The sequence below is a fragment of the Lissotriton helveticus genome, chromosome 11 (assembly GCF_964261635.1).
Source record: "Lissotriton helveticus chromosome 11, aLisHel1.1, whole genome shotgun sequence".
In the NCBI taxonomy this organism is placed as follows: domain Eukaryota; kingdom Metazoa; phylum Chordata; class Amphibia; order Caudata; family Salamandridae; genus Lissotriton; species Lissotriton helveticus.
Window position 1 is genome coordinate 29,038,699 of NC_136072.1, and position 27,558 is coordinate 29,066,256.

Here is a 27,558-nt window from a genome sequence, read left to right on the forward strand (position 1 = left end):
AACTTGGAGTGAATTTGAAAACCCAACGTTGTGTTTGTAAGCTTTATGTTTTTCAAAGAGATGTGGCTTAGTTTATATATTTGCACGCTATTATATCCCATTCTACGTTTCCGCTTATATTTGAGCGTCTTGATACTTCTGTTGACATACCATTTGACTTTGTGTATGGCTGGTCTCTGTCTTTGAATGTGCATGTCATATTTGTCCAATTACCATAACTAGAGGGTTAGCTAAGATGGCGCTCTGTTTAAGAATATAACCTATAAAACAAACAGTTATGTTAATGGACGCCTTTGTTTTTTGGTAAATTATGAACAAATGTATAAAGCTATATTTAAAAAAGAATGCAGGCATAGCATTTTGATCAATCTAATTGCAAAGTCAATACCAGCATTCCACACAGGATGTTAATCCTGGTTAGAGCCTTTGTTGTGAGAATTCAGATTGGACAAGAGACCGAAGGGTACGGAGTTCCGGAGTGGTATATTAGCCACCTTGTGTATACTCTAGGTAGTGAGGAGGTGGGGAATACCTCTTGTCAGAACTAGGGCCCTCACACACCCAGCACGCTAGGTGTCGTGCTTCATCATATGAGCCTGCTCCTCGTCAGGCCGGCGCTGCTATGCCCCAGGGGCACCCATACAGGGGCTCTTAATTGGAGATCTTTTGTTCCTTGCAGTATAGGTGCCGTGAGGGGCTTAGGTAAGTATAGATGTGGGATGTGAAAGTAAAACATGTAAGGGACTCCTCTGTAGTGACCTTTATTCTATGAGGGTCCCAACCTAATTAAAAGGAATAGAGGGGGGCAACTGTTTTGTTATAATGTGACAAAAATTTCGCTCAACCCCCAGATGGTCATTCAGATTGGACCACATGTTCTAATATAGAACTTAGCAGGAAGACTGCAATACTCAAAAGGCATTTGGGTCATTAGGGCAGAATGATCTAATTGAAACCAGGAGAAACGGTGAGAGATACTTTGGAAAGTTGCAGGAGAGCTCCAAAATTATACACTTTTTACCCTTTTTTACACTGCTGCCTTTAGGGGCTCTCAAGGTAGTTCAATGTAGTATTGATGGAACGTGCCTCACAGTTCAAGTATGATAAGATCTTTCAAAGTAATATTTTCTCACATATTAAGACTCTGTGGGCTGTAGCAAGACATAGGAGCAAGGCCCCATTGAAAATATTTTAGGTATATTGAGGGGTGGAAATTTAAGGACTACCATTTCCATCAAACTTTGCAGTGTACATTTCTCAAACACATTTGACTTGATAGATGTCTATAAATAGGTACTGAAAATAAGATGTTATGAATGTACATGAACTGTAAAGTGAATCTGGAGTTTTGATAAATACGGATTTTCCCTGATTGTGCTCAGAGTGTGAACCACACCAATCTCTCAATAGAACTGATTATAATCGGATCACCTATCCAATACCTATCACCATTTATTTTAAAGAGTCAGCTTAAAGTTGATGCGAGGCATGTTTACCCCTCTGATTCCTGAAACTGAAGAGATATACAACATGATCTGGACTTGTTCAGAGCAGTATACATGGGCAAATCCTCTCCACCTCTGGCTCCGTTCTAAAGTTTGGGTGATTAGTTCCTCCAAGTTTGTAGCGAGGCTGTTCCCGGGCCCAGCCACTCTGCTGGATTAATGGTTGATGACTCTCATCCTGCAGATGTCCATAGCCCCGCGCCATCAGCGCATCCCACTCCGCGTAGGAACTTCTCACTCGATTCACCATTGGCGCTATCACGTTCTTGACTGGAGGTTTGTGGTCACAGAGTCCAAGTTGGCAAGCCTCGCAGTGTGCGCTGTCGTGAGGTCCTTCATTGCTCCCACTTGAGATGAAATCACGGACGTGTCGATCGGGCACATCCTCTCCGTAGCACACCTTGCGTATTCTTGTCACCAGGCGGTCAACAGCTACATCTATGTTCTCAATCATGAACTCGGGTTCTTCCAAAATGGCCGCATAACATCTCCGGCACTCCTGTTTGAAGACCCGCATCTTCACACAGCCCTGCGGCACTCGCCGGCTGACCATCCTGATGTGGAAGATCACGCGCACTTTGGACGATTCCCACTTTCGACCACAGGATGAGCACTTGAACCTAGAGGTGAGAAGGCAAACATTTAATGCAAGGTAGATTCTGACATTTAGAGCATTTGTGAACCACATTAGGGTGTCAATAAATGAGCTGAAAAATATAATATGAGATGTGATATGACCCTTTCTAAGACAAACAGTAACTTAGGGGCTCATTACGATGGCAGAAGGCCCGCCACTGCCAGCTGGTCGGTAGCGGGCCTTCCGCCATCGTAGTGTTGTTTATCCCCCCGCCATATTATGATGGCGGGGGCAATCATTGGATATGCATGGCGGACGTAAAGACCGTCCGCTACGGTTTGGACAGGCGGTCCTTTTCCGACCACCTGTCGGAACTTAAACATACTACAACAATAACAAGGGGGGGTAGGGTCATAGGGAAATTTTGAAGACCTGCCCAGGTTCACATCCCCACATAATACCTATAATCAACAACCAAGAACCAGGGGTCTAAATGTCCATATAGGGGCGGGTTAATCTAAACTTCAAGGTGGTAAGTTAGTACCCAAGTTACAAAAGGAACCCAAAACAGAGAACTCATAAAAGGAAGAGAGCACTTGAGTGATAAATAGCAAGATCCAAGCACTTCTATCTGGATTGCCATCAACTTAACCATGTGATCAGTATTATCATTTGGTCATCCAGTTAATCGAATGGTATGCATCTAGATTATTCAAGCATCTCTTATTTTGTTATAGGAACCATAGTAGGAAAAGATATTGCACGAAATAACTTTATACATTTCTTCTTAATTAATTTGTTACAGATGCCATCTGCATTCAATTGATGCGGAGGATTTGTTCATAGCAGGTTGTATTTATTCCAACCTTTATAGATTGTATTTTCTTATTTTCTTTTATTCTCAACACTATTGTATGCAGTAGCAATCTTTGAGAGCAGAGGCCCTGACGAAAGCCTAGGGATTATTTGCCCGATTGGCTGAAACATGTTGGCCCTTTTTGGCAGTTATTTGTTCACACTGCCCTTTGCATTGTTCTGTTTTTAATCAAGGGATGTGCCCATACCTTAATAAAATGTGCATTATTTTTTGGTCACACCACTCTATTTTAACTCACCACTTTTGGTGTTTTTTGCACTGCACTCTTTCTCTTACTTGCAATCAACTACTCAGTGGTTGTCCCACTAGTGACTGTGGGCAAGATCCAGCTTACTATCACTGCAATGGTAGAAAGTCTCTATGATCAAGAGGCATACCATTCGATTAACTGGATGACCAAATGATAATACTGATCACATGGTTAAGTTGATGGCAATCCAGATACAAGTCTTGGATCTTGCTATTTATCACTCAAGTGCTCTCTTCCTTTTATGAGTTCTCTGTTTTGGGTTCCTTTTGTAACTTGGGTACTAACTTACCACCGTGTCGTTTAGATTAACCCGCCCCTATATGGGCATTTAGACCCCTGGTTCTTGGTTGTTGATTATAGGAACTGAAACATACCCCAACATACCGCCATAGGGATTAGGATATCCCTTTCATTCATTCGTTTTTCAGCGGCCAAACTGCAGCTAAACGAATGGCGGAAATGGATTTGGGGGCCTGTAGCGAGCCCCCCTTGATCCCTGGGACTGGGTATGGGGCACTGGGGGTCACCTACGGTGCCCCCCTACATATCCCTGCACCATCTGGCAGGCACTGCGTGGTGCTTGCTACGTAGTGCTGGGATATGCAAGAGCCTTTCTTTTTGATCTGCGGCGGCGGCGGCTGAACGCATCCCCGCCACAATGCAAAATATAGGTGATGCAACCACCATGGTGGTGATCCCATCGTAATTCGGATTGTGGGGAAGCCGCCTCAGCGTCTGGTCCCAAATCTGACACAATGGCAGGCTGATGGAAGTCTGTACGCCATTATAATGAACGTCTTAGGGCCTGATTTAGATTTTGGCAGCTTCAGGACGCAGCATTGCTTCATAAACCACTCCTGTAGATACCGAAAACACAATAATACAGACAACAATGAATCACCCCTTGGTTCTCTAGTATCGCCAGCTCACACCGCAGATCAACAAAAGTGACTAACCCACCAAGCATGCAAAGTCATTCCAATGGACATGCCTCCAAAAACCAAACAAATCTTAAAAGTGTACTAATACCAATTAACAGCCCAATAGAAGCACCCTGGGTGACCCTATAGTGTAATCAAATAAATCATAAAGTTCTTACTAGATTCAGGAATGTCTTTTCCAAAACGATTCCTAGAAGGATCTCTAAACAGTACAAAACACCAAGTGAGATCCCAAATTCATTTGTAAACCAAGTAAGACCCTACACCAAAAACAACAGCATTCTTACCTGTACACTTAAAACCATTTCATAACTGCAATGTAAACGATATAAAGTCATTTACCATGTATTACTTGCAAAGACATCAACATCTAACATCCTTAGGGTAGATTCATTGTTGTATGTGTTATTGTGTTTTCAGTATCTACAGGAGCGGTTTATGAAGCAACGCGGTATCCTAAAGATGGTCTCAGGGATCGATGTGACCGATTAGAGACCGAAACGTCGACTTTACAAAGACCCTATTCTGTATATATTCATCGGTTACTGATGGAGTATTTAAACTTCTGAATGTTGAAATATATTTGAATGTATTATCTGTTCGGCTCACAGGAGTGTGGCTCACTGATTAGAGCGGCAGACCCTGATGCAGAGGTCTGGCCCGGGACCAGGGTTCAATTCCCGACGCGGCAGAGTCCTGAGCCCAAAAATGGCCACGGACTCGATAATTCTTGCCTCAGTGCCTATTCTAATCATGGGGTCCCACGCTGCAACTCTGGGCAATAGTTGCTTAATCTCCACTACGGCGGCCCACCCGCTGCGGGATGCCTGGCTTTCACCCTGGGGATACCCAGTAGGGGTTATCTCACAGGGAAAAGCCAGGACGGGTTCCCAAGGCAAGCGCCTTGATGCCTTCGGGTGATACGTGCGCTATATAAGTCGCAATACATTTACATACATCTGTCCATATTTACAGAAAGGTGTCACACTACTATTGAACCTGTGAAATACATTCTGTAGTGTCATTGTTGCTAGAGATTGGATTGAATCTGATCTCGATTCAGAATACAACGCTTCAGAATATATTCCTGGAGTGATGGATTCTTTGTTCATGTCTATGACTTTATTGATTACTAAAATATTTGTGAAATAATTTCCTCAAGGAACAGTTGTGCATCTATTACTGATTACCCAGTCCCTTGGGGTATATTGGGTTGCCCTATTATTGTTTAGTTTGTGTACTCCCTGATTCTTGGCTGAAGCTGCCTCCCAGTGCTCTCCTGATCCATAGTGCGGGTCCTTGTGGACTTGTCCAGCCCTGGGGAAGAATCCTTTGCCACTACGGCAGTCGTGGGGTCCGCGCTCGCCGAGAATGGGGCAGCGGCGCGGATCCTGGGATGAGGGCTTGGGTGTTGGCCGCGGACGTTGTGGCTCAGGATCGGAGGGACGGGGACTGAGGAAGACGGAGGGGCAGGGTCAAACCTGCTGCCCCAACGCAGCTGCTTTGAGGAGGGCTGACGCCCACTTCGTTGTGCTAGGGCCCGGCTGGTAAGCAACCATCGCAAAAAGTGTGGAGGACATTTGGCCATCACCACCTCGGGGATCCCTCCAAGCCCAAGATCACCACCCGTGAGTGCAACAACACCCTAAAGGCCTGGCTGAACGAGTACCGCAAGAACCCCAGAAATGGCGAGAAGATGACGCTGTGTAAATATGTAATATATATTTGTTCAACCCAAATCGCTTCTACCTTTCTTAAACCGTAACCTTGAGTGAATTTGTAACTTGTTTATATGTAACTTTAACCACTAGTATCTGTAGTAGACTTTTGTACTTACTACGGTTCTTATGTGAATTTAGGGTTTATCTGTTTGTATCTTTTATGTTATTCGTGTACTCTGAAGTCCTTATGTAGTGTAAGTGCTTCTATTGTACAGCGATATGACACCTTCGGGTAAAGTTTTCGCTATATAAAAATGCGTAAATAAATAAATCAGGTGGAGCACCAGTTACATTACAGAAGGACACTTTCATTTTTGGTAGGCACAGGGGGCCTTATGTATGAGGCCGTGCGCCACTTTTACGCCGCTCATGGGTCACTTTTTGTGACGCACCAGTGGCGTAAAAAATGCGCCTTGTTGTGCCATATTTACAAAGTGACGCATCTAGGTAGATGCGTCACTTTGTAAACCCTGCGCCACATTATACCTGCGCCAGGTATAATGTATGCAGGGGGGCCTATTGACGCAAGAAAAGGTCATAGAAGTGACGCAGTGAAATCTATAAGATGCCTCACAGCAGGCGTAAGACTGACGCAGGCCCTTCACATGGGGCTTGCCCCATGTGAAAGGATACATTGCTGGAGTTGCGCCACTTTTGTGACACACTCCAGCAATGCATGTATGTGGCCTGGTTGCAAAAGCTACCAGGGCTCTAACACGCACAGCGGTAAATTTTAATTTTCAATAATACATTCAAACCAAGAAAAAAGAACATCACATTTTCATATTGCTGTCGTTTATAACCATTCATGATAAACAATTATTATTTCATTGCATCATATGACAACTCATTTTACAATTTTTTGCAAAAGCTCCTTCGTCAGGGGTCACGTGAATAGTGCGACACAACAAGTCTAGAATCTAGTGGATACACTTGCTTCAGGACTTTGAAAACGGCGAGACGCTTCGAATAAAACGAGATTAAAATCTTGTGGACACGCTTATATTAGGAGATCCGAAAATGGCGAGACACTTCAAGTAACGAGACCACTATAACAGCGAGATAAAGCCTTTATTCTCGAGGCTCGCAGGATATTCTATTAACGCGTCAGGCAACACGTAATGAGATATCCCACGTTTGACAAAGATTCAGATATACTATTCGTTGCTAAACAACATAGATCACCAAAAGACTTGTTGTGTCGCACTATTCACGTGACCCCTGACGAAGGGGCTTTTGCCCCGAAATGCATTGGGTTTTTTAATGTTTATTGTTTACATTTAATAATTAATTTGATGGCATTGTAAAATGAGTTGTCATATGATGCAATGAAATAATAATTGTTTATCATGAATGGTTATAAACGACAGCAATATGAAAATGTGATGTTCTTTTTTCTTGGTTTGAATGTATTATTGAAAATTAAAATTTACCGCTGTGCGTGTTAGAGCCCTGGTAGCTTTTGCAACCAGGCCACATACATTCATTTTCCAGTGTGCAGGCACTAATCTAACACAGCACGCATATCGTGCAAACATATTAAGTATAAGTTTCATAGTGTGCAAAACCCGTAGACATTCATTTTTACACTCCAGCAATGCGTCACTTTTGCGCCATACAGATACGTCAGAAATACTGATGCATCTGTCACTCCTTGCGCCATGATGCGTCATACTGTAAATATGACGCATCATTGGTGTCGCAAGGAGGGCGCAGTGAAAAGTGACGCATCGCTGTTTTCACGCAGCGATGCGTCACTTTTCATAAATGAGGCCCTGAGATTAAGGGGCAGATTTATGATGCCCTTGCGCCGCAATTGCGTCACGTAATGTGACGCAACGGCAGCACAAACAATGCGCCCTATTTACAACGTGACGCATCTAGGAGATGCGTCACGTTGGAAACCCCTGCGCCATAGGGAGGCGTTCCTGCGCAGGGGGTGGCGTTCCTGCGCAGGAACGCCTCCTAAAAGTGGCTGATTTCACTCAGTCACTTTCTACGTCAATTCCTTACGCCTGCTTGAAGCAGGCGTAAGGGTGACGCACAATGCATTGAATAGGTGGCTATTGTGCATTGCAGGAGTCATGTCGCACTTGCGACATGACTCCTGCAATGCGCCGCCCGTGCGCCGAGAGATGCGTCACGCATCCTCACTGCCTTGCAGCATGGTGCGCCCCATCATAAATGCGGCGCACCATGGGTGGCGGAGCAGTGGCGCACTGTGGCGCATGTTAACTGGCGCATCCCTGGGGATGCGCCAGTTAACATAAATCTGCCCCTAAGTGATTTGCCCAGAATCACAAGATTGTGTGCAGACGCCGAGACTCGAACCTGGTTAAAGCCGGTTCCAAAATCGGCAGCACTGGCCCTAACGCCACATCCTGGGCACAGGGGTGGAGGAGGGAGGGGAGGCAGAAGCCGGGTGAAAGCTCAGCTCGTTATGGGCTCCAGGTTCCAACAGGACCTCGAGCTCAGCCAGAGCCGAGATTCAGCCTCGAGCCTGGCTCGAGCTTTCGGTGGCTCGCCAACCCCGACTTCTGAAGAATGATTCTCTTCCTGTCTCGTCTTTCTGGGATGTTTGCACTTTTTTTTATTTTAAATTTGTGGCCATAATATGGCCGGGTACCAAACCAGGTCAAGCCCTTTGCCAAACGCTGCCTTACATGGAATTAGTTACAAGCCACAAAAGTGTACAGGAATAGGGGGAGGGGAGGAGAAGGCGCTTACTTATTGAAATGGAAGACCACCCTACCTGGCGGAGGCGTGCAGCGTGTACTGCTTCCACCCGGGCAGCGCCTCCGCAGCGTCATCCTGGTCCAGGGTCCACTTGTCCCGGGGTCGCACCGCAGACATCTTGCTTTGGAAGAGGCTGTTCCACGCCTCCTGCTCCATGTCTGTGTCAGGGTGTCTAGGGGCCCCTGGTGGCCTATGCAGCAGGGGTGCAGCACAGCAGCCCCAGAGAAGGGTGAGGGGCCCCTGGTGACCTGCACAGCAGGGGTGCAGCACAGCAGCCCCAGAGAAGGGTGAGGGGCCCCTGGTGGCCTGCACAGCAGGGGGGCAGCACAGCAGCCCCGGAGAAGGGTGAGGGGCCCCTGGTGACCTGCACAGCAGGGGTGCAGCACAGCAGCCCCAGAGAAGGGTGAGGGGCCCCTGGTGAGCCACAAAGCAGGGGGCAGCACAGCAGCCCCAGAGAAGGGTGAGGGGCCCCTGGTGAGCCACAAAGCAGGGGGCAGCACAGCAGCCCCAGAGAAGGGTGAGGGGCCCCTGGTGACCTGCACAGCAGGGGTGCAGCACAGCAGCCCCAGAGAAGGGTGAGGGGCCCCTGGTGAGCCACAAAGCAGGGGGCAGCACAGCAGCCCCAGAGAAGGGTGAGGGGCCCCTGGTGACCTGCACAGCAGGGGTGCAGCACAGCAGCCCCAGAGAAGGGTGAGGGGCCCCTGGTGAGGCAGGGGGCAGCACAGCAGCCCCAGCGAAGGGTGAGGGGCCCCTGGTGACCTGCACAGCAGGGGGCAGCACAGCAGCCCCAGAGAAGGGTGAGGGGCCCCTGGTGAGCCACAAAGCAGGGGGCAGCACAGCAGCCCCAGAGAAGGGTGAGGGGCCCCTGGTGGCCTGCACAGCAGGGGGGCAGCACAGCAGCCCCAGAGAAGGGTGAGGGGCCCCTGGTGACCTGCACAGCAGGGGTGCAACACAGCAGCCCCGGAGAAGGGTGAGGGGCCCCTGGTGAGCCACAAAGCAGGGGGCAGCACAGCAGCCCCAGAGAAGGGTGAGGGGCCCCTGGTGAGCCACAAAGCAGGGGGCAGCACAGCAGCCCCAGAGAAGGGTGAGGGGCCCCTGGTGACCTGCACAGCAGGGGTGCAGCACAGCAGCCCCAGAGAAGGAGTAGAGGGAACCGACTGCAGCTAACAGTGGATAGACACCTGTGATGGGCTGCACGTCTGTCCTTCCTGCGTCTGGACGGGTGCCGCAGGGTGTAGGCGGCACCGCAGGCTGGTTTCGGTGCTGGAGAAAGGAAACCGAAAGTCAGCATGCCTCGAGGAATGCAAGGGCCCGGGACTGGATTTTATTTTATTTATTTATTTAATGCGATTTTCTATAGCGCGAACATTACCAGAAGGCGTCAGGGCGCTTTACAAAAGAACCGGCAGCGTTACAAAATGACTTTGGTTTACAGGATTTACATAAGAAGAGATATAAACATGAAAAGAATTGCAAATGTACAAGTGGAGCGAAAGGAGGGAAAAAATTGCAAATAGTTTGTTTGTTGACGACTAGCAAAAAAAGCATGGGTGTGTCTGCTGTGGGCCAAAGTCCACGCACCAGCGCTGATCACATCAGCTGCGTTTTTCCTTTACAAGAAAGCAAATGAGGCATACAAAACACGAAGGGGCAGATTTACAATAACTGGCGCATCCCTGCACATCAGCAGGGTTGCGCCAGTTATTGTGTGTCACGGCTCCGCCATCATGGATGATCTGCATTTACAATGCGGTAAAAACGAACAGATGCGTGACGCATCTGTGCCGTAAAGGTGACGCATTGCTGGAGTTGCTTCTCAAGCGCGACTCAGCTCCAGCAATGCTCTGGGGGCCCTACCTTTACAATGCTGCGTTAGTCCTTACGCCTGCTTCAAACAGGCCCCCCCCGCCCCTGCGCAGGAATGCCTACTTCTGGCGCAGGGCTTTACAACGTGACGTATCTCCCAGATGCGTCACGTTGTAAATACCCCTCAGCATGGCGCTGGTTTTGCACCGCCGCTGCGCCACAAAAGTGACGCAACAGCGACATAAAAGAGGCGCAAGGGGCTTGTAAATCTGCCCCTTAGAATAGATGCTGCCTTGCGTTGTGATGTGCTGTGTTTTGTTTGTACTGGGTTTTGTTGTGTTGTGTTTGTTCTCTGGTTTGTTGTGTTGCAATGTGTTATGCTGTGTTGCGCTGTGTTGTGTTGTGCTCTCCACCCACTATAAGGAACACTTTATAAGTTATATTAAACTTGGAGAACTGGAACCTGTCCTGACTACTCGCTGACAGTTTGTAGAATCAACTGCATTTCCCGCGCTTTAGAGGGCAGGAGGCGAAGGGAGGGGGCGCGGGGGCGAGTAGATTGTAGACGAAGGGAGTTAGGCACTCGATATGGATGGTGACGTATCCAATTTATTTTATTTTATTTTATGCATTTTTATATAGCGCCGACTTTACTCGAAGGTGTCAGAGCGCTGTAATTTAAGGATCTGCAACACTGGTATTAATAGAGGTGGACGAGCCACTGGAACTCAAGCCCGGGTCGAGCCTGAAGCCCGGGTCTGGCTGAGCTCGAGGTCCTGTTGGAACCCTGAGCCCATAACCAGCCGAGCTTTAGCTCCTTGAGTGCTCATGACGAGGTCAGCTCGTCATGAGCTACGACGCACCGGTGCTCATGACGAGCTGAGCTCCTCATGACCGCGCCCGTTACATGGAACGCTCGCATGCTGGGCTGATTCCCCTTCTCTGCTGAGCGTTCTATTGGAACGGGCGTGGTCATGACGAGCTCAGCTCGTCATGAGCACCGGAGCGCCGTAGCTCATGACGAGCTGACCTCGTCATGAGCACCGGGGCGCTGTACGCGCCCCCCCCCCCGCTCCCCAGCATAGCGGGGGAAACAGCCCCGCACGGAAGGGGTAAATGTGGTTTCTGCCTCCCTCTGCCAAGGATGTGCGGTTATAGCCAGAGTGCTTGACATTGGATCTGGGAAGCCGGAGTCCCGGCGCCACTCAACGTCCTGTGATACTGGGCAAATCACTTCATTTTCCTATCTCTATAAACTATCGGGTGACCTTGTATAATGTAACGCGTGCCTATGCAAACGCTCAATACTCCCAGGTGGAGTTTGCTCCTTAATAAAAGCTGCCGTAAGGTGCACGAAGAGGTAAACACAACGCCTTAACATAAGGAAAATTACTCCATAACAATCCGGGCTAGTGCAGGGTTTACAATACTTAACAACTGTCTTGCTTCTTTGTTCACTAATGGTTCATATTAAAAAAATTCTAACTTTTAATAAAGTACTTCTCAATGTGACGTATTAATGTCTAGTAGTAGTTATTACATTTTTTTTGTTCTCATTTGTCTCCAGAGTACAATTAAAACTCACTTGGGTGGGTTATTCAGGTAATTCCAAGGTGAACCGGCACCGTCCTGGTGATGCCATACTGGCGTGGCTGTAGGAGTGACCTGCCTCACTTGCCCTAAGCCCAATCGAAGGAAGCCATTTTACGATGCTGAACCCCTACCACGCAAATGCCTGTCACGGAAAGTCTGAGGGCCCGATTCACAGAACTAACTTAAGACAAAATCCTAAACTTACTACTTTTGGTATTCACAGAAGTTAGGATTTTGTCTTAAATTTGTCTTAAGACAGACTTAAGTTAGGATTTTGTCTTAAGTTTGTCTTAAGTCTGTCGTAAGTCTGTCTTAAGTTTATCTTAAGACAAACTTAAGACAAAATCCTATCTTCTGTGAATACCAAAAATAGTAAGTTTAGGATTTTGTCTTAAGTTAGTTCTGTGAATCGGCCCCTGAATGTTGAATAATGATGATGTTTCAGGGTTGAGGTTGTGTTTTCTGCTTGTAACCATGTTTGAGGCTTGTTGGCCAGTTTCTTTGAGCCTCAATGGACCGCCCAGAAGGCTCTTCACCCTTTACCAAGGTTTGTTAGTTCTCTGGGCAATACCGGATACCAACGAAAGAAGAAGCTGAACTATAAACACAGATTTTACTCGGTCCAGGCCTCTAACCATCCTCACTGGTGTCAGACATTTCTAGGGCTGGCAGGCGGCCATTTTGAGTCTACGTATGTATGAGGCCTGCGGTGTACAATATACTCAACTGTCCTCTCATTAAACAGCTGTCTTTAGTCTTCATAGCAGCGCAATTCTCAGTGAAGGTTTTTTTTGCAGTTTCTTACCTATATAATAACCTTGCCTGTGCCAAGCCTCCATTCTTCTTTCATAAGCTCAGGATATTCCTTAAGCCGCGGTCGGTAGTGGGATGACCTGCAGGGCGATGACGTGGGGAGATGGAGGGGCAGGGTGGGGGGTAGTAATGTATGGATTACGGAGTTTCACAGGTAAGTAAACATATAAATAAATAAAACGAATTTTGCTTCGTGCACTGCATCACCAAATGCGATGCAGTGCGCGCAATAAAATTCGTTTTATTTATTTATATGTTTACTTACTTGTAAAACTCTGTGATCCACCACTTCTGGAATCTCCACTGCAAAGAAGGCGATGCTTAACCCCTTCCGTGCTCAGGATGGCCCCCGGCCGCCATACGTCACGGTGGGCGTGTGTGGAGGACGGCGGGGGGTGTCCAAACCCCGCCCGCTCATTAATTCTCCCGCACAGCAGGAGAATTATCGCAGCAGCCAAGGGGTTAAACGTGAGATGGAAATGACGACAACGCGTCTTTTGGTTACCAGTTTGGAGAGGGTACCGGAATGAAAAGATCAGCTGCGGTAATTAATCCCGCTCGCCTCGTGGAGACAACTGCACTTGTCTGTCTCTCCTTGTGAAATGACATTACACAAGGAGAGACAGACAAGTGCAATTGTCTCCACAATTGTCATCATTTCCTTTGAGGCCAATTTAGAGTTCAGCCAATTCCACTGAAATTCCTGACAACAGCTTTTCACCCTTCTTGTAATTATTAAGGCTTTCAAACTTGAGCCTTCCTGACTGTCAGGACCCTCCCCACTATAGGGTAAGTTGAACTTATAGTCACAGCTGATGACTTCTAGCGTTAACCCTGGGTGCCTGTATGAATTTTAAATATTCCTCATTTCTCGTCCCCACAGTGCCCAGCTTTGTGCATGTCTTCTGCCTTCGGATTCTTTGAAGCACAGGAATCTGCTTTTAATACAGCATGACAAGATCGCAACACAACCTACATTATTCATGAAAGGACACACGACCTTACTCAAAGGTTTGAAAACAAACTGCATCAACGGACCACAAGTCCCATAAAACATTGTCAGCAGGATGCACTGAGCATACGCCCACTGAGGGGCTTGTCATCAATTAAAAGGTCCAAATGAAATTGATGCAAATATCGTGTGCCTCTTATTGCAGCCCATGAGGAAGGGGGTGGTTCCCCGAAACGCGTCGGGCCCTCTAATGGAAAGTGAAGCGAAGAGGCACGCTGGGCTGAATAGCCCGGAGGGAAGATACCTGTAGTGTGCCTCTCGAAATGCTCAGGCACTTTGGGAAGAATATATATATATATATATATATATATATATATATATATATATATATATATGTAGGTTCTGCTTACCACTTTGTGTGACCAATCGGGTGGAGGTGGTAGTTCAACTTCGCTCGAGCTGGGTGGCTGGGGGCAGAGTGCTGGCGATTTGTCACCTGAAGCGGCACAGACGCTGAGGTCACAATGTCTCAACTGCTTCCAGAGAGACAGAGGCCATTTCTGATTATCAGGCATAACTCCTCATGGTGCATGACCTTCTATGCTCGACCATCAAACTAAAGTGTTGCTGCATCCAGGACCTTGCTACATGGCTTCCAGGTTTTTCTGGACCATTGGATTGCAACGTATATATTAAAGTTGTACTGTTGATGAAAACAAACTTTGACCTATTCTCTTGAACATTTATCTGAGCTGCTACGAACGAGTCAGTATCCTGTTAAATAGTTACATGGAAGCATGATGATGTTGGTTTGTCGATTAAAACAAACTTTAAACTATTCTCTTGAACATTTATCAGAATTGATAAGACTGGGATTATATTCTACTAAGCCATCCTCTGAAGGAACAGCGAGGACTCTTAAGGGCAATCATTGCCTATGTGTTTACCAATATCCTGGCAAAGGTGCTGGCATTCCAGTAAACACCTATTATTGCCATACGGACCGGTGGAATAACAGGATATTAACAGTATTAGTATCTTTTTGGTCCTACGGAAGTCGAGTTGAAACTATATCTCATCTTCCAGTGTGTAGTGACAATCTTGAGGTGGTTTTCCAAGCATAAGAAAATATATATATCTTTTTTTCTACAGAGTTTTATATAGCGCAAACTTGACCCGAAGTTATCAAAGCGCTTTACACGAGGACCAGTTGTGTTACATACGGACACATTCATTTTTGTTGGGCACGGGGAGATTAAGTGATTTCCCAGAATCACAGGATGTTCAGCTTCATTGCCGAGACTCGAACCCGGTTCCCCAGATTTGAGGTCGACCCCCCCTAACCATTAGGCCAACTCCTCTCCCCCTAATATTGCACATGTATATGTTTGAGACACTTATGCATGGTTAGTTTTCAAGAATTCCTTGTTCTATATTGGAGTACAGAGAGTTGGTAACGCAGCAATAAAGTTTAAGTATGTCAAATCAAAGTTCCATTTACGTTTAGTTCTCTGGACATCCAGATACTTATGACATCTCCTTTGCACTGGACCTCACTGCATTCAACACACCTCATCATCACCGAGCCAAGGGTTGCGGCAGAGTGTGGCGTCATGTCGCTCTGTTTTCTCTTTTATCCCTTTCCCCTTCCCCTGATTCTACCACTGCTCGTCATATTTTCATATAAGTGGTTATTGATGGGGTCGCGAGATACGGAAAAGAGCATCGCTCCGTTTGGATCCTGTGTACAAGGTTACTGCATCCTACGGCGGCCTGTGGGCCTAAACTTCTAAGTTGGCAGGGTATGCCCAGACTTGGGTCCCTTGCTCACTTTGCCACTGGATTCAAGCTAGCCGGGCTGATGACGGCTGATTAGCCAGAAACCGGTCCCAGGATGCTTTTTTCCGGTCCAGGGAAGACATAGCTTGGCAGTTCAGGCTGGACTGTTCCCATGAGGCACAGGGTCAGGCTGATTTACATATGGCCATGTCTGAACTGGGGTGGCGGAGTGAGCCAAAGAATGATGATGGATTAAACCCAGATCAGTTGACTGTGGGTGAGTGCTTGCAATGTTCAACACTCCGTCCGTCATCCCCTTTGGTTTGCCTAAACTTCTGGGCACACTCCCTCGCTTTCCCTCTCAAGAGAAAGGACTACAGGCAAGAGCTGCCATTATTCTACAGTATTCAGCTGAGGACTGAGGGTAGCTTGCCACCATCAATAGGAACACCATGTGTGGAACTGTGCTATCCTGGGTCAGCAGAATTATTAGTGGGCCAACACATCTTGCACGCCTGCACACTTGCTGCTCTTCATCCACTGGCCAAGGTCCCATGTCTCAGGTGCCACAATCAATCAACCAGGATTTATAAATCACGGCAAATCACCAGTGAGGAGAAGCAGTGAAAAACAAGGCAAATGCAGGAGAAAGACCTCAGAAGAATGGGGGAAAGGAAGGAGAAAGCAGTAAAAAATGAGGCAAAGCAGGAGAAAGCACTCAGAAAAGTGGGATGAGAGGAGGGAGAAAGCTTTAAAAAATATAGACGAAAGCTGAAGGACTGGACTTTTTAACAGTACCAGCGGTGCCAGGGAACAACACCTATAACCTTCATGGGATACCTGTTTCGGCGCACAAACTACAGAGACACGGGACACTTCCTTCGGCGTCAAAGATTCAAGGTTTATTACTGCAGGGAACACAGAAGTCACGACAAGTACAACACGTGCAACTTGGGGAGACTGCTTCAAATTGGTTCTGTGGATCGCTCCTTTTATACAAAATTAACTCATAGGACAACATGGTACACAAAAGTTTACAACCTGGTTCCCATAATTATCCCTCAGAGGGGTCGCTTTGGTCACTTTGGTACACATAAGGTCCGGAACATAAGTGCAGAAACATTTGGCGGTTCCCAACTGTAAAAACCCATCTTCCCAACATTAGTGAATTCCAATCGGCAGTAAAACAGATCGAAATAGGGACAAAGACAGGTGCAGAGGGAGATGGAGGCAGTGGGGAAATCGAAAAGGGTGTAAAAGGGGAGGTATCGGGAAACACGAGATACAGGCATCAAAGGGACGTGCCTAATGAGATGCACGGCTGAGACAATAAACCGGACGGCCAGATGAGCCTCGAGCGGGGCCATCTGCCTTACAGTATCATCCCCCTCATCGTAAAAGATATTTACAAAGTACATGTGTCTTCCACAAATATCCTGAGAGTCCCAGGGTGACGAAGCGGACAGTGTCCGTTCGCTGGCTACTTGAGGGCAAGAGACAAAATGGATGCCGTATCTAAGATGGAACCCGTGGGTACAGATGAAAAACCCACATATCAAATGAACGGTTTAAGTTAGCACAGCGAAACTGCGCATACTTACTAAACTCGTCATTTGCGGTTCTTAGATACCAGACTCGACCATATTCGTGTGAATCAAAAAACATCACTTAAAATTGTCACGGAACCTCAGACGCTCCTTTTGCCCTCATGTAGGCAAGCACTAGTCGGAATCATATTCGATATTCATCAGACCCTCGAGATGTTGCTGTAGCATAGCTCTGTCCAACCGAGACCCTTTGGTAACAGGTGGCTGTCTCATACACGTTGTAGCACAGAGGCCACATAAGGCAGGACCGCACTGCACGCAAAGGCAACAAGTGAACAGGAACACTACGACTCCAATGATCGTCAGAATTTTCCAACCCCAAGTCGACATTAGGCCCCAAAACCATCCAAGTAGCGTCCAATCCCCTACATCCACGTGTATGGATTCGGAGATCTTATGCAACTTCGAGATGGCTTGATAGACAGTCGGAGCGTTATCAGGAATGAAAATACAGCAGCTCGAATGGATCACCTTACATACCCCACCTCGATCTGCTAAGATCACATCTAAAACCATACGGTTTTGTAACGTCATAAGTCTATCCGCCTGAAGTTCTGTGGTGATATTACCAAGGGCACTGGCAGTAATATTAGCTGTCGATTCTACCACTCCAGTCAACTGTCTTAGGTTCCTACTATTAACCATAGGTCCCCAAAATGGGAGGAAACCCTTGAAAAAGTCTCCTGCCTCTTGACCGGCAGTATCCTCTTCGCTAATTACGCCTCTCACAACTCTAGTTTTGTGATAATCTGCATCTACAGTAAATGTCGGAGGCAACAAGTTTGCGATAAAACATGAGCCCATGAAGTCAGAGGGCAACCATGCATATGCACGATCATGACAAATAAAGTATGTACCCTTGGCAGCCAAAAACACAGGGGACGAGACCATTGGCAATATATAATTTTCAGTGCAAGTACTCTCTCCAAGTCGGGCTTTCGATCTACGGCCGCGACCTATTAAACAAAAATTACCAGTGTGGGGTACGACCCATATCGGAGGCGAGCTTTTAAGCTGTTTTTCACCAGTGAACACACTGTATTCGCCTCTACTTAGGACCCTATAGGCTTGTACCTCTTCTTCAGGGATAAGCGAGGGATCATAGATATCGCTATCTAAATCCTCTATTGCTATAGACAAAGATTTTTGGTACGAGGTAGGACCAGAGTAAGGGGAACGTGGTTCTCGAATGGGGTGGAAACCCAGTGCGCTTCGAAACATTGTTTGAAATGCTCGAGCAGACCCTTGGGAGCTATACGGTAACACCAGATATGGAATTCCCTTATCCGTAGTATGTGGCATCAACCCACACACCCAACAATTAGTAGTGTTAACCACTAACTGATGCTGATGAAGGAGTTGAATAAAGGAATTGTTGCGGAATTCTGCACGTCTAGCCTGCTCGTGTTCAGGTAAGATGTGAAAAGAATGAGGAGAGTCAGTGGAGATGAGTTTAAGATTAGGGGTAGGAGTAGGTATAGTAGAAGGCAAGAAGTAAGACATTGTGTAATACACTCCACCCGCTAATAACGCAGAACCAGTCACAAACAGTACAAATATTTGGAACACAAAACATTTGGTACGACTGAGTTGCTGCAGCTTGAATCTTTGTGCTTGAGCTTTTTCCAAGTCCATCAGCTTCAAAAATGCCATTCCCTATGACCGTCCGCAACGTTTCTTGACGCACTTCGTTCTGTGTAGCAATAGTCAATTCCTAGGAGTTCCCAGGAATCGACGGTCTTTAACCTAGCGTCAAGACCTACTAACCAGGAGGAAGTACACGCGCGGCCCTACGGCCTTTATTTCACAAATATATATATATATATATGTATAAAAACAAATGTCTCTCAGCTGTGGAAACAAAAAGTGTAAGGAACGAAGCTCAATGAATATATACAAAATAATTACAATGGTATGAGTGTTCAAACTGATCATGGAAAACGGGATAATGCACTTGTCAAGGGACAGAACGGGGTTTTTATTAGTCTTTAGTGCTGGATCTTAAAAAATATCGGGTTTTCCCAGGACGTGTCTGATCGTTAAACAAAAGATCCGTTGAAGGGACAACGCCCTGTTGATCAGCTGAATGTTCTGGTCTTGAGTCTTCTGATGACAAGTGTTCAATAATGCCTTTTTGCTGCACTGAGGATTCTCCGACAGGTTGTGCGTCGCTGAAAGGTACCAACGCCGGCAATCCTTCGGTTTCAGTTGATGCAATGCCTTTCCTTACCCACGAGTCTGCTGGCAACGGAATGGGGACTTTCTTGGTATGGGTGGCATGCACCCAATTTTTCCGCCCCTCAAGACGAACTGCAGTTCTCGTGGCAAGGAGGACCTGATAGGGTCCAGTGAACCTGGGATCCAAATTGTTCTTGCGCGAAAAATTGCGCGTTACCACCCAATCTCCGGGCTGGAGCTGGTGGCCTGGACCCTCCGTCTGTGTCGGCAATGCTTCGTGAACCTGTTGGTGAATTAACCTCAGTTTAGCAGTCAAGTCATGAAGATAATCGATTAACATTGGATACTCAAGTTCACAAAAGGCACCCGGTCTAGGGACCCCCCAAACATTGGCAGGACGACCGAACACTATTTCATAGGGACTGAGCCCTACTCGGGAGTGTACAGTTGCCCTTGTTGATAGCAATGCTAAGGGTAAAGCGTCAGGCCACGAAAGACCTGTCGTAGCCTGAATCTTTGCTAGTTTTAGTTTAAGGGTGCCATTGTACCCTTCAACCAAACCGGCTGACTGAGGATGATTGGCACTATGAAATTTCTGTACAATCCCTAACCCGCGACACACACTCTTCATCACGCTCCCAACAAACTCACTTCCGTTGTCTGACCACACAACCCGAGGCATTCCGTAGCGGGAAAAATACTCTTTGAGTAAAATTTTTGCCGTGGATAAAGCCGTATTATCCTTAAGGGGGTAGGCCTCAATCCACCTAGAAAATGCACACACCACAACCAGCACATACTTCAAATTATTACATCTCTCCATGTGGATAAAGTCCAACTGGATAACTTCGAAAGGGTACGCAGGAGGGGCAAAATGGCCAGGTGGAGTGGGAGTGCCCTTACCAGGATTGTGCATCAAACACACCATACAATTCTTAACCAAGCGTTCAGCACATTTCGTAATACCATCATTCTTCCACACAGGAAACAGCAATTTACAGATACCTTTCGCGCTAATATGTGCTAACCCCTGTGCCATAGTCACAATAGCCAGCACATACGCATCAGGCAACATCCATCTTTTCTGTTCCGATAAGTCAGTCCAACAACCATTCGCATCCAACTTTCCCGTACTTTCTTTCCACTTCGTCTTTTCAGTCTCGGTGGCCTCATTCTGAATTGCTTTCACACTCTCGATAGTGTTCTCACACATACTTGATTCTGCAGGCCACCTAACCGAACTCGTCACATACATTCGAGTGCTAAGGTTCCGGGCAGTCTCCTTAGCAGTCTCATCCGCAAACGCATTACCACGACCAACATCATCCATCACTTTACGATGCGCACTACATTTAACAATCGCCACTTGCTTAGGTAACGTAAGTGCATCCAAAAGATCATTTACAAGCTGGCCATGCTGAATCTTCGTACCATGTGACGTAAGGAATCCTCTCTCTCTCCACAGTCGTCCAAAACTATGTGCCACACCAAATGCATACTGGCTATCTGTAAACACATTCACCCGTTTATCTTTAGACAATACACACGCTCTCGTCAAAGCAATTAGCTCAGCAGCCTGAGCCGAATTTTGATTTAATCTTGCACTTTCCACAATCGTTCTCAATGTAACTACAGCATACGCAGTTGTTACATCACCGTTCGGCAACTTGAAACAAGAACCATCCACATACAAAGTACCATCGGGATCTGTCAATGGAGCTTCTTTTAGGTCAATGCGACCCTTAGTTTCCTCTTCAGTTTTGAGATAGCAGTCATGTACTGCTTCATCACTTGATTCTGTGTCGATCGGCAGCAATGTTGCTGGATTCAACACATTACATCGTTTTATCCGTATATGACTGGCCAGCAACGTCAACTCATATCCGGACAATCTTGCACTTGTCAGATGTTGAGTTTTCGTTCGGTTCAATAGAGTGTCGACTGCATGCGGAACCATTACCGTGAGCATATTATCCATGACTAGACCTGCGGACTGTCGAATGGACGCCGCAGCTGCCGCTGTTGCTCTTAAGCAACTTGGCAAAGCTCTTGCTACTGGGTCTAAAGTCGAAGAAAAGTAGGCACATGGGCGTTGCTTACCACCAAAAGATTGTGTCAAAACACTCAACGCGCAACCATCCCTCTCGTGAACGTATAGTGTAAACGGCTTACTGTAGTCAGGGGTACCCAACACAGGAGCCGAACACAGCGCATCACGCAATTCAGAAAAACTTTTCTGACATTCTTCAGACCAAAGTACTGGGGATGAAACATCCTTGCACGTAAGGGCTATCAATGGTTTCGCCAACAATGAAAAATTTGGAATCCATTGTCTGCAGTAGGACGTAATACCTAAAAAGGCACGAACATCTCTCTGGGTTTTTGGCACAGTCATTCGGGAAATCGCTGCAATTCTCTCTGGGGTCAACCTTCTCCCTTCTCTTGACAATAAGTGACCTAAATAGGTAACTTCTTGGCAACAATACTGTAGCTTTGAAGGTGATACCTTGTGGTGCAAGTCATGTAGATAGTGCAATAATGATACTGTAGCCGTTTTGCAAATAGCTTCTGTATCAGCTGCCACTAAAAGATCGTCAACGTATTGAATCAAAGCTGCACCTTTAGGCAATACAAAGGCATCAAGCTGACCTTTAAGTGCTTGGCTGTAGATTGATGGACTCTCACAGTAACCCTGTGGAGCGCGTTTTAGCCTAAAACTGCGACCTCCTAATGAGAATCCGAACAGGTCTTTGCTTTCCTCTGCAATCGGAATGCTAAAGAAAGCATTCTTTAGATCGATCACTGTGAACCAGGAGGCAGATGCCGGAATCATTGTTAATAAAGCCGTAATGTCAGGGACCACAGGAAATTGCGGAACCACTATTTTGTTTACCTCTCTCAAATCTATAACAAAACGATATACAGGAGGTTTAGTTGGGTCAGTTCGTTTCAGAATTGGCAATACAGGGCTATTACATATATTTCCACGAGTTTCTTCAACAACACCTTTTCCAATGAGATCATGAACGATTGCTAACAGCGCTCGTTCACCTTCAAGAGAAATACGATATTGCGGAAAACGCGGTAATCGCGCATTTGGTTTCAATTGAATCACATAGGGTGGAATGTCTAACAGGCCCACATCATTGGGACCTGTGGCCCATAAGGACGCAGGGAGGGAATTCAATTCCGGTGGGAATTTATCAACCGATAAATACATGGGAGAGATCACTCTCCTTCCCAATGTAAGCTCCACTCCTTCAGGGGAACAATACAATGTTGCATATAATCGTTTCAACAAATCCAGGCCCAAAAGATTTTCACCACAACCTGTAGATAGAATCAGTGGAGCCGTTAGCTCACGAGATCCAATCATAAGAGGCAAAGGGTTAGAGACTGGGTTACTAACAGGGGCGCCAGAGAATCCGACGGAAACGTTCGTTAAGCCAGACAAAGGTGCGCCAGGGAGTTTTGAATGCATGATGGAACTTTTCGTCGCACCAGTGTCTAACAGAAAAGGCTCAACTACACCCGATGTAGTCACTGCAACGTAAGGCCCACTCTGATCGACCGGAACTGACACTACTCCCTCTCTTTGTCGTTGGCTGTCCTAGTAGTGGTCATTTACAACAGTCTCGTGGTCTATATAATAGTCATCAACATTATACTGTGCAGATCGAACTGACCCCGCATTTCGCTGGTCAAAATAATTATTTGCATCCGATTGATTTTGATGACGATCAATCTGATTGTGGGATGAACCACGACCTCTACCACGTGGTGCCTGCTGAGGACCACCGCCACGATTTCCTCGTGTCGACACACCATTCAGACGGTCCCGTAAAGCAAGACAATCATATTTTAGGTGTCCCTCTTTTCTACAATATGCGCACTGATTATACCCAAGTGAAGATCTGGGATCAAAGTTGTCAGAGCGCGGTTGTGTCCTATCGGGCTGTGCTCGTGGTCGATACTGCTGTTGTGCATCATTTTGGTTTGATCGTGGAGGGTATGCTTGCTGCAACAAAACCTTCGTTTTGAGTTCTTTCGTTTTCTTTTCTACACGATCACTTTCTTCCTTTTCCCTATTCTCATAATACTGAGCCGTTGCTAATATTTGCGCAGGGGTTGAAACTGCCCACGCACTTTCTGAATTCTTTAATTTGTTGCATAGCTCAGGCAGCAAATTTGACACAAATTTGTCAACGAATAACCGCTGACCTCCCTCAGCGCCCATGTCCTGGCCGCTGTGGTCGACAAACGCTTCCTCAAACCTTGTAAAGAAATCCGAGACACTCTCGTCTTTCTTTTGTTTACAAGCTGATAACTTATCCCAGTTCACCTTCATCGCTGGCATGAGAGTTTTCATGAGCGTAATGATTTTCTGAGGCAAATCCAAGATCAACTGTTCAGGTTTAGCCCCACCAACTTGTAATGCATCAGCTGCTAGCAGTGCAGCCCAATCACCCCCTAATTCAGCTGCGTGATTGGCTTGACGAATTTTAGCCCAAACTGGTTGCGGTACAACATTGCCAAACAACATGTCGATGTCGGCAATATTCATAATAGAAGCTTCTATCAGTTGTGATAACTCCTTATAATAACCAGCCGGATTTTTACGCGGATCGGGTAAGGATTGCTTCACTTGCAAAACTTCCGATCGTTTCCATGGAAGATGTATCCACACCCTTCGAAAATGTGGTAAAACCGCAGGGTTAGCTTGCGGATCTCCAGGCACCCACAGTGGCGGGACTTCTCTCATGGGATACTGACCAGGAACCGCTTTCCAGTTCTCAGTGGTATCATCTAATGACACCCGAGAATGTGCTGTGGGTCTGAATGCTAATAAGCGTTCCACGGCACGTCGTACATCGTCTCCTATAATCATACCGTTCGAAAAGTGACTCTGGAGTTCAATTATGTCGGACGGTACATCATCTACATCATTATTGTACCATTCTTCTCTCAAAAAGTTACACATCTCCTCAAATACGAATCTCTGCGTAGGCTCATTAAACTGAGAAAACGTATCAAAGACTACACGCGGAGTGTAATTAGCAGGATGTCTTATCCACCTATGTGCCATTGTTACTAACGTCTCTTTCTCCCTACCACTAGGGATCTGACTCCGTCTCTGAGGAGTTTCAGATGAATCGGACGAAAATAACGGACCAGAAAGAGGTGAATAAAGGGTAGCAACAGAGTTAGGAACACGCTTACGAACAGAAGGAGAAAGAAAAACAGGAGCAACAACACTAGAGGTGAAGGAAGGCATAGTAGGAACGGACAAGATAGTCGGAGTAGCAGAAACAACAGTCTGCAAAGGTACAGGTACAGGAGCAGTAGGAACGAGGACAGGTGGTGGAACAAACGTAGGGTTAACAGCGGGCTGGCCCGCAGCCGCTGGAGCAACAAGAGGAACAACAGGAGGAGCTATAGGAGGAGCTACAGGAGCAGTAGCACCCTGTACATAAGGAGGTGGTGATTTCATCAAGTATGATAGCAAGGAATCCTCCTTTAAATCTTCTTCTTTCTTTTCTAGATTATTCGGTAAGACTGGGTAACATTTATCTATTTTCATGTGATGCAATCTAGTAGCGATTTCCATATCTTTTTCTTCTTTGTCTTGTCTACATTCTTTTATAGCTTGCATTATCGGAACAAATTCTTGCTTTTTATCCTTTTTAAGTTGTTTGATTTCTTTCTGTTTGGCCTCTTTACGCCATATCCGAAAGGAATCAAACATAGCTGGCCTAGCTTTCTTTAAAAATAATTTAGCCTCAAGATTATCTAAAATCGAAAGTTCAAAAGTTCCGTGTGGTGGCCATCTAAGGTCACCGTCTTTCTTTGTATAGCGGATCCAGTAATCATTATAAATTATAGGACCCACCCCATGTCGACTATATAGATCATGTATCGGAGTTCCAACTGGAGGTATCGGACACGAGTCCTCCAACCGGGAATCCATTGCGCAACATTTGAAAATACGAAACAAATCACTATGGCTAGGCATCGTGCACACTAACCTAGTATCAAACTTCAAGGATTACCGAAGCAATGAAACCTCGTGTAAGTCAAAACCCTCGGTTTTTGGCAATTGCAACTGTCAAATAACACTAAGAACCAATACTAAGAACCACAAATGCAATGGAACCATGCAATACAACAAAGCCTTAAGGCTATTACAAAGCTCGGAGAGCTATTACCACAAAGCCTTAAAGGCTAACCACAAAGCTTTCAAAAAGCTAGAACAACCACTAAGGACTGGGAGCGACCCACAAATACTTAACTCAGAACTTCAATGGCGTCACCAGGAAGGCCCGTCTATCGTCTCGCTTGTACATAAGGTCTACGCCGGGCGTCGAAGACAGGTCGACAGTCAGGGCATCGGTCCGTCGCAGCCGTCAGGAGGCGGGAATCTTCGCATGGAAAAACTTCGGGCCACTTATTTCGACAACAGGATCGATGAAGCGGGGTGCACCTTCCCTCGGAGATTTCACACGAAGTTCCTCACGATCATCAGGCTTTGGACCGGACCGGTACCACTGAAGTCGCCCCACGTTGGGCGCCAACTGAAGGACTGGACTTTTTAACAGTACCAGCGGTGCCAGGGAACAACACCTATAACCTTCATGGGATACCTGTTTCGGCGCACAAACTACAGAGACACGGGACACTTCCTTCGGCGTCAAAGATTCAAGGTTTATTACTGCAGGGAACACAGAAGTCACGACAAGTACAACACGTGCAACTTGGGGAGACTGCTTCAAATTGGTTCTGTGGATCGCTCCTTTTATACAAAATTAACTCATAGGACAACATGGTACACAAAAGTTTACAACCTGGTTCCCATAATTATCCCTCAGAGGGGTCGCTTTGGTCACTTTGGTACACATAAGGTCCGGAACATAAGTGCAGAAACATTTGGCGGTTCCCAACTGTAAAAACCCATCTTCCCAACATTAGTGAATTCCAATCGGCAGTAAAACAGATCGAAATAGGGACAAAGACAGGTGCAGAGGGAGATGGAGGCAGTGGGGAAATCGAAAAGGGTGTAAAAGGGGAGGTATCGGGAAACACGAGATACAGGCATCAAAGGGACGTGCCTAATGAGATGCACGGCTGAGACAATAAACCGGACGGCCAGATGAGCCTCGAGCGGGGCCATCTGCCTTACAGTATCATCCCCCTCATCGTAAAAGATATTTACAAAGTACATGTGTCTTCCACAAATATCCTGAGAGTCCCAGGGTGACGGACAGTGTCCGTTCGCTGGCTACTTGAGGGCAAGAGACAAAATGGATGCCGTATCTAAGATGGAACCCGTGGGTACAGATGAAAAACCCACATATCAAATGAACGGTTTAAGTTAGCACAGCGAAACTGCGCATACTTACTAAACTCGTCATTTGCGGTTCTTAGATACCAGACTCGACCATATTCGTGTGAATCAAAAAACATCACTTAAAATTGTCACGGAACCTCAAAGCAAGCAGAAAACCAGGGGAAAGGAAAGAGATAGCAATAAAAATAAATGAGGCAAAAGCAGGAGAAAGCACTCATAAAAACGGGGGAAAGGAAGGAGAAACGGGCAAAAACTAGGCTAAAGCAGGAGAAAGCACTCAGAAATACAGGGAGGAAGCATAGCGGTGCAGGAGTAAAGGAGAGCTCGGCCCGAGACTGCGGGACAGTTCATCCTTCAGGGTGGTGGAAGACCCTGCTGGCCCTGAGGAACCCCTGCTAAAGACTAACGATTGTCCTACTGACAACTTGCCTTGGTCACCCATTGGGTCCAGTGTCACCCATTGGTTTCACCGAGGAACACCCGGGGGAACGCAACAGAACTAGCCTCATGCAAGACGGACGTTCTCTTCAGGCACTTCCTTCTATTATCCCACAAAACATTTTGGCCAAACCTGATTTGGGCATGCCTTCCCATTCACCAGGCCGATCACGCTGCTTAAGTTAGCACACTGGCAGTACTCTTCACGCAGTCCATCAAGCACCCTCTTTTCTCTAGTGAAACATGCAGTTACCTTGCCCTGACCAGGCTCTGCACAGCCAGAAGGGAGCCTGGTGATTTTCATGGCAGTGTAAAATGCAAATGCTGTGCTATAGTTGACAAAATAAACTGCACTACAGTAACGCACTGGTTGCTAACAACGCGAGTTGAAAAATATTGTCACCAGCCTGGGCTCTGGAAGATGCATGAGGAACTTTTGC

The 27,558-nt window shown here is 46.6% G+C and overlaps 1 protein-coding gene across 1 annotated transcript; it reads right to left on the reverse strand.

Moving 5' to 3' along the window:
* Window positions 1-292: 292 nt before the first annotated feature.
* On the reverse strand, window positions 293-8,899 carry LOC144791205 (receptor-transporting protein 2-like). The gene is made up of 2 exons (XM_078665857.1): window positions 8,624-8,899; window positions 293-2,125 (listed from the first exon to the last, which is right to left on the reverse strand). Exons 1-2 carry the CDS (start codon window positions 8,761-8,763, stop codon window positions 1,546-1,548), a joined length of 720 nt encoding a protein of 239 aa, XP_078521983.1. The 5' UTR covers window positions 8,764-8,899; the 3' UTR covers window positions 293-1,545.
* Between the last annotated feature and the right edge of the window lie 18,659 nt (window positions 8,900-27,558).

Coding starts and splice junctions, on each gene's coding strand:
- LOC144791205 (XM_078665857.1), bottom strand. CDS start 8,763: ATGGAGCAGGAGGCGTGGAACAGCCTCTTCCAAAGCAAGATGTCTGCG. Junction 2,126..8,623: donor ACGCTGCACGCCTCCGCCAG/GTAGGGTGGTCT, acceptor TCTCACCTCTAG/GTTCAAGTGCTCATCCTGTG.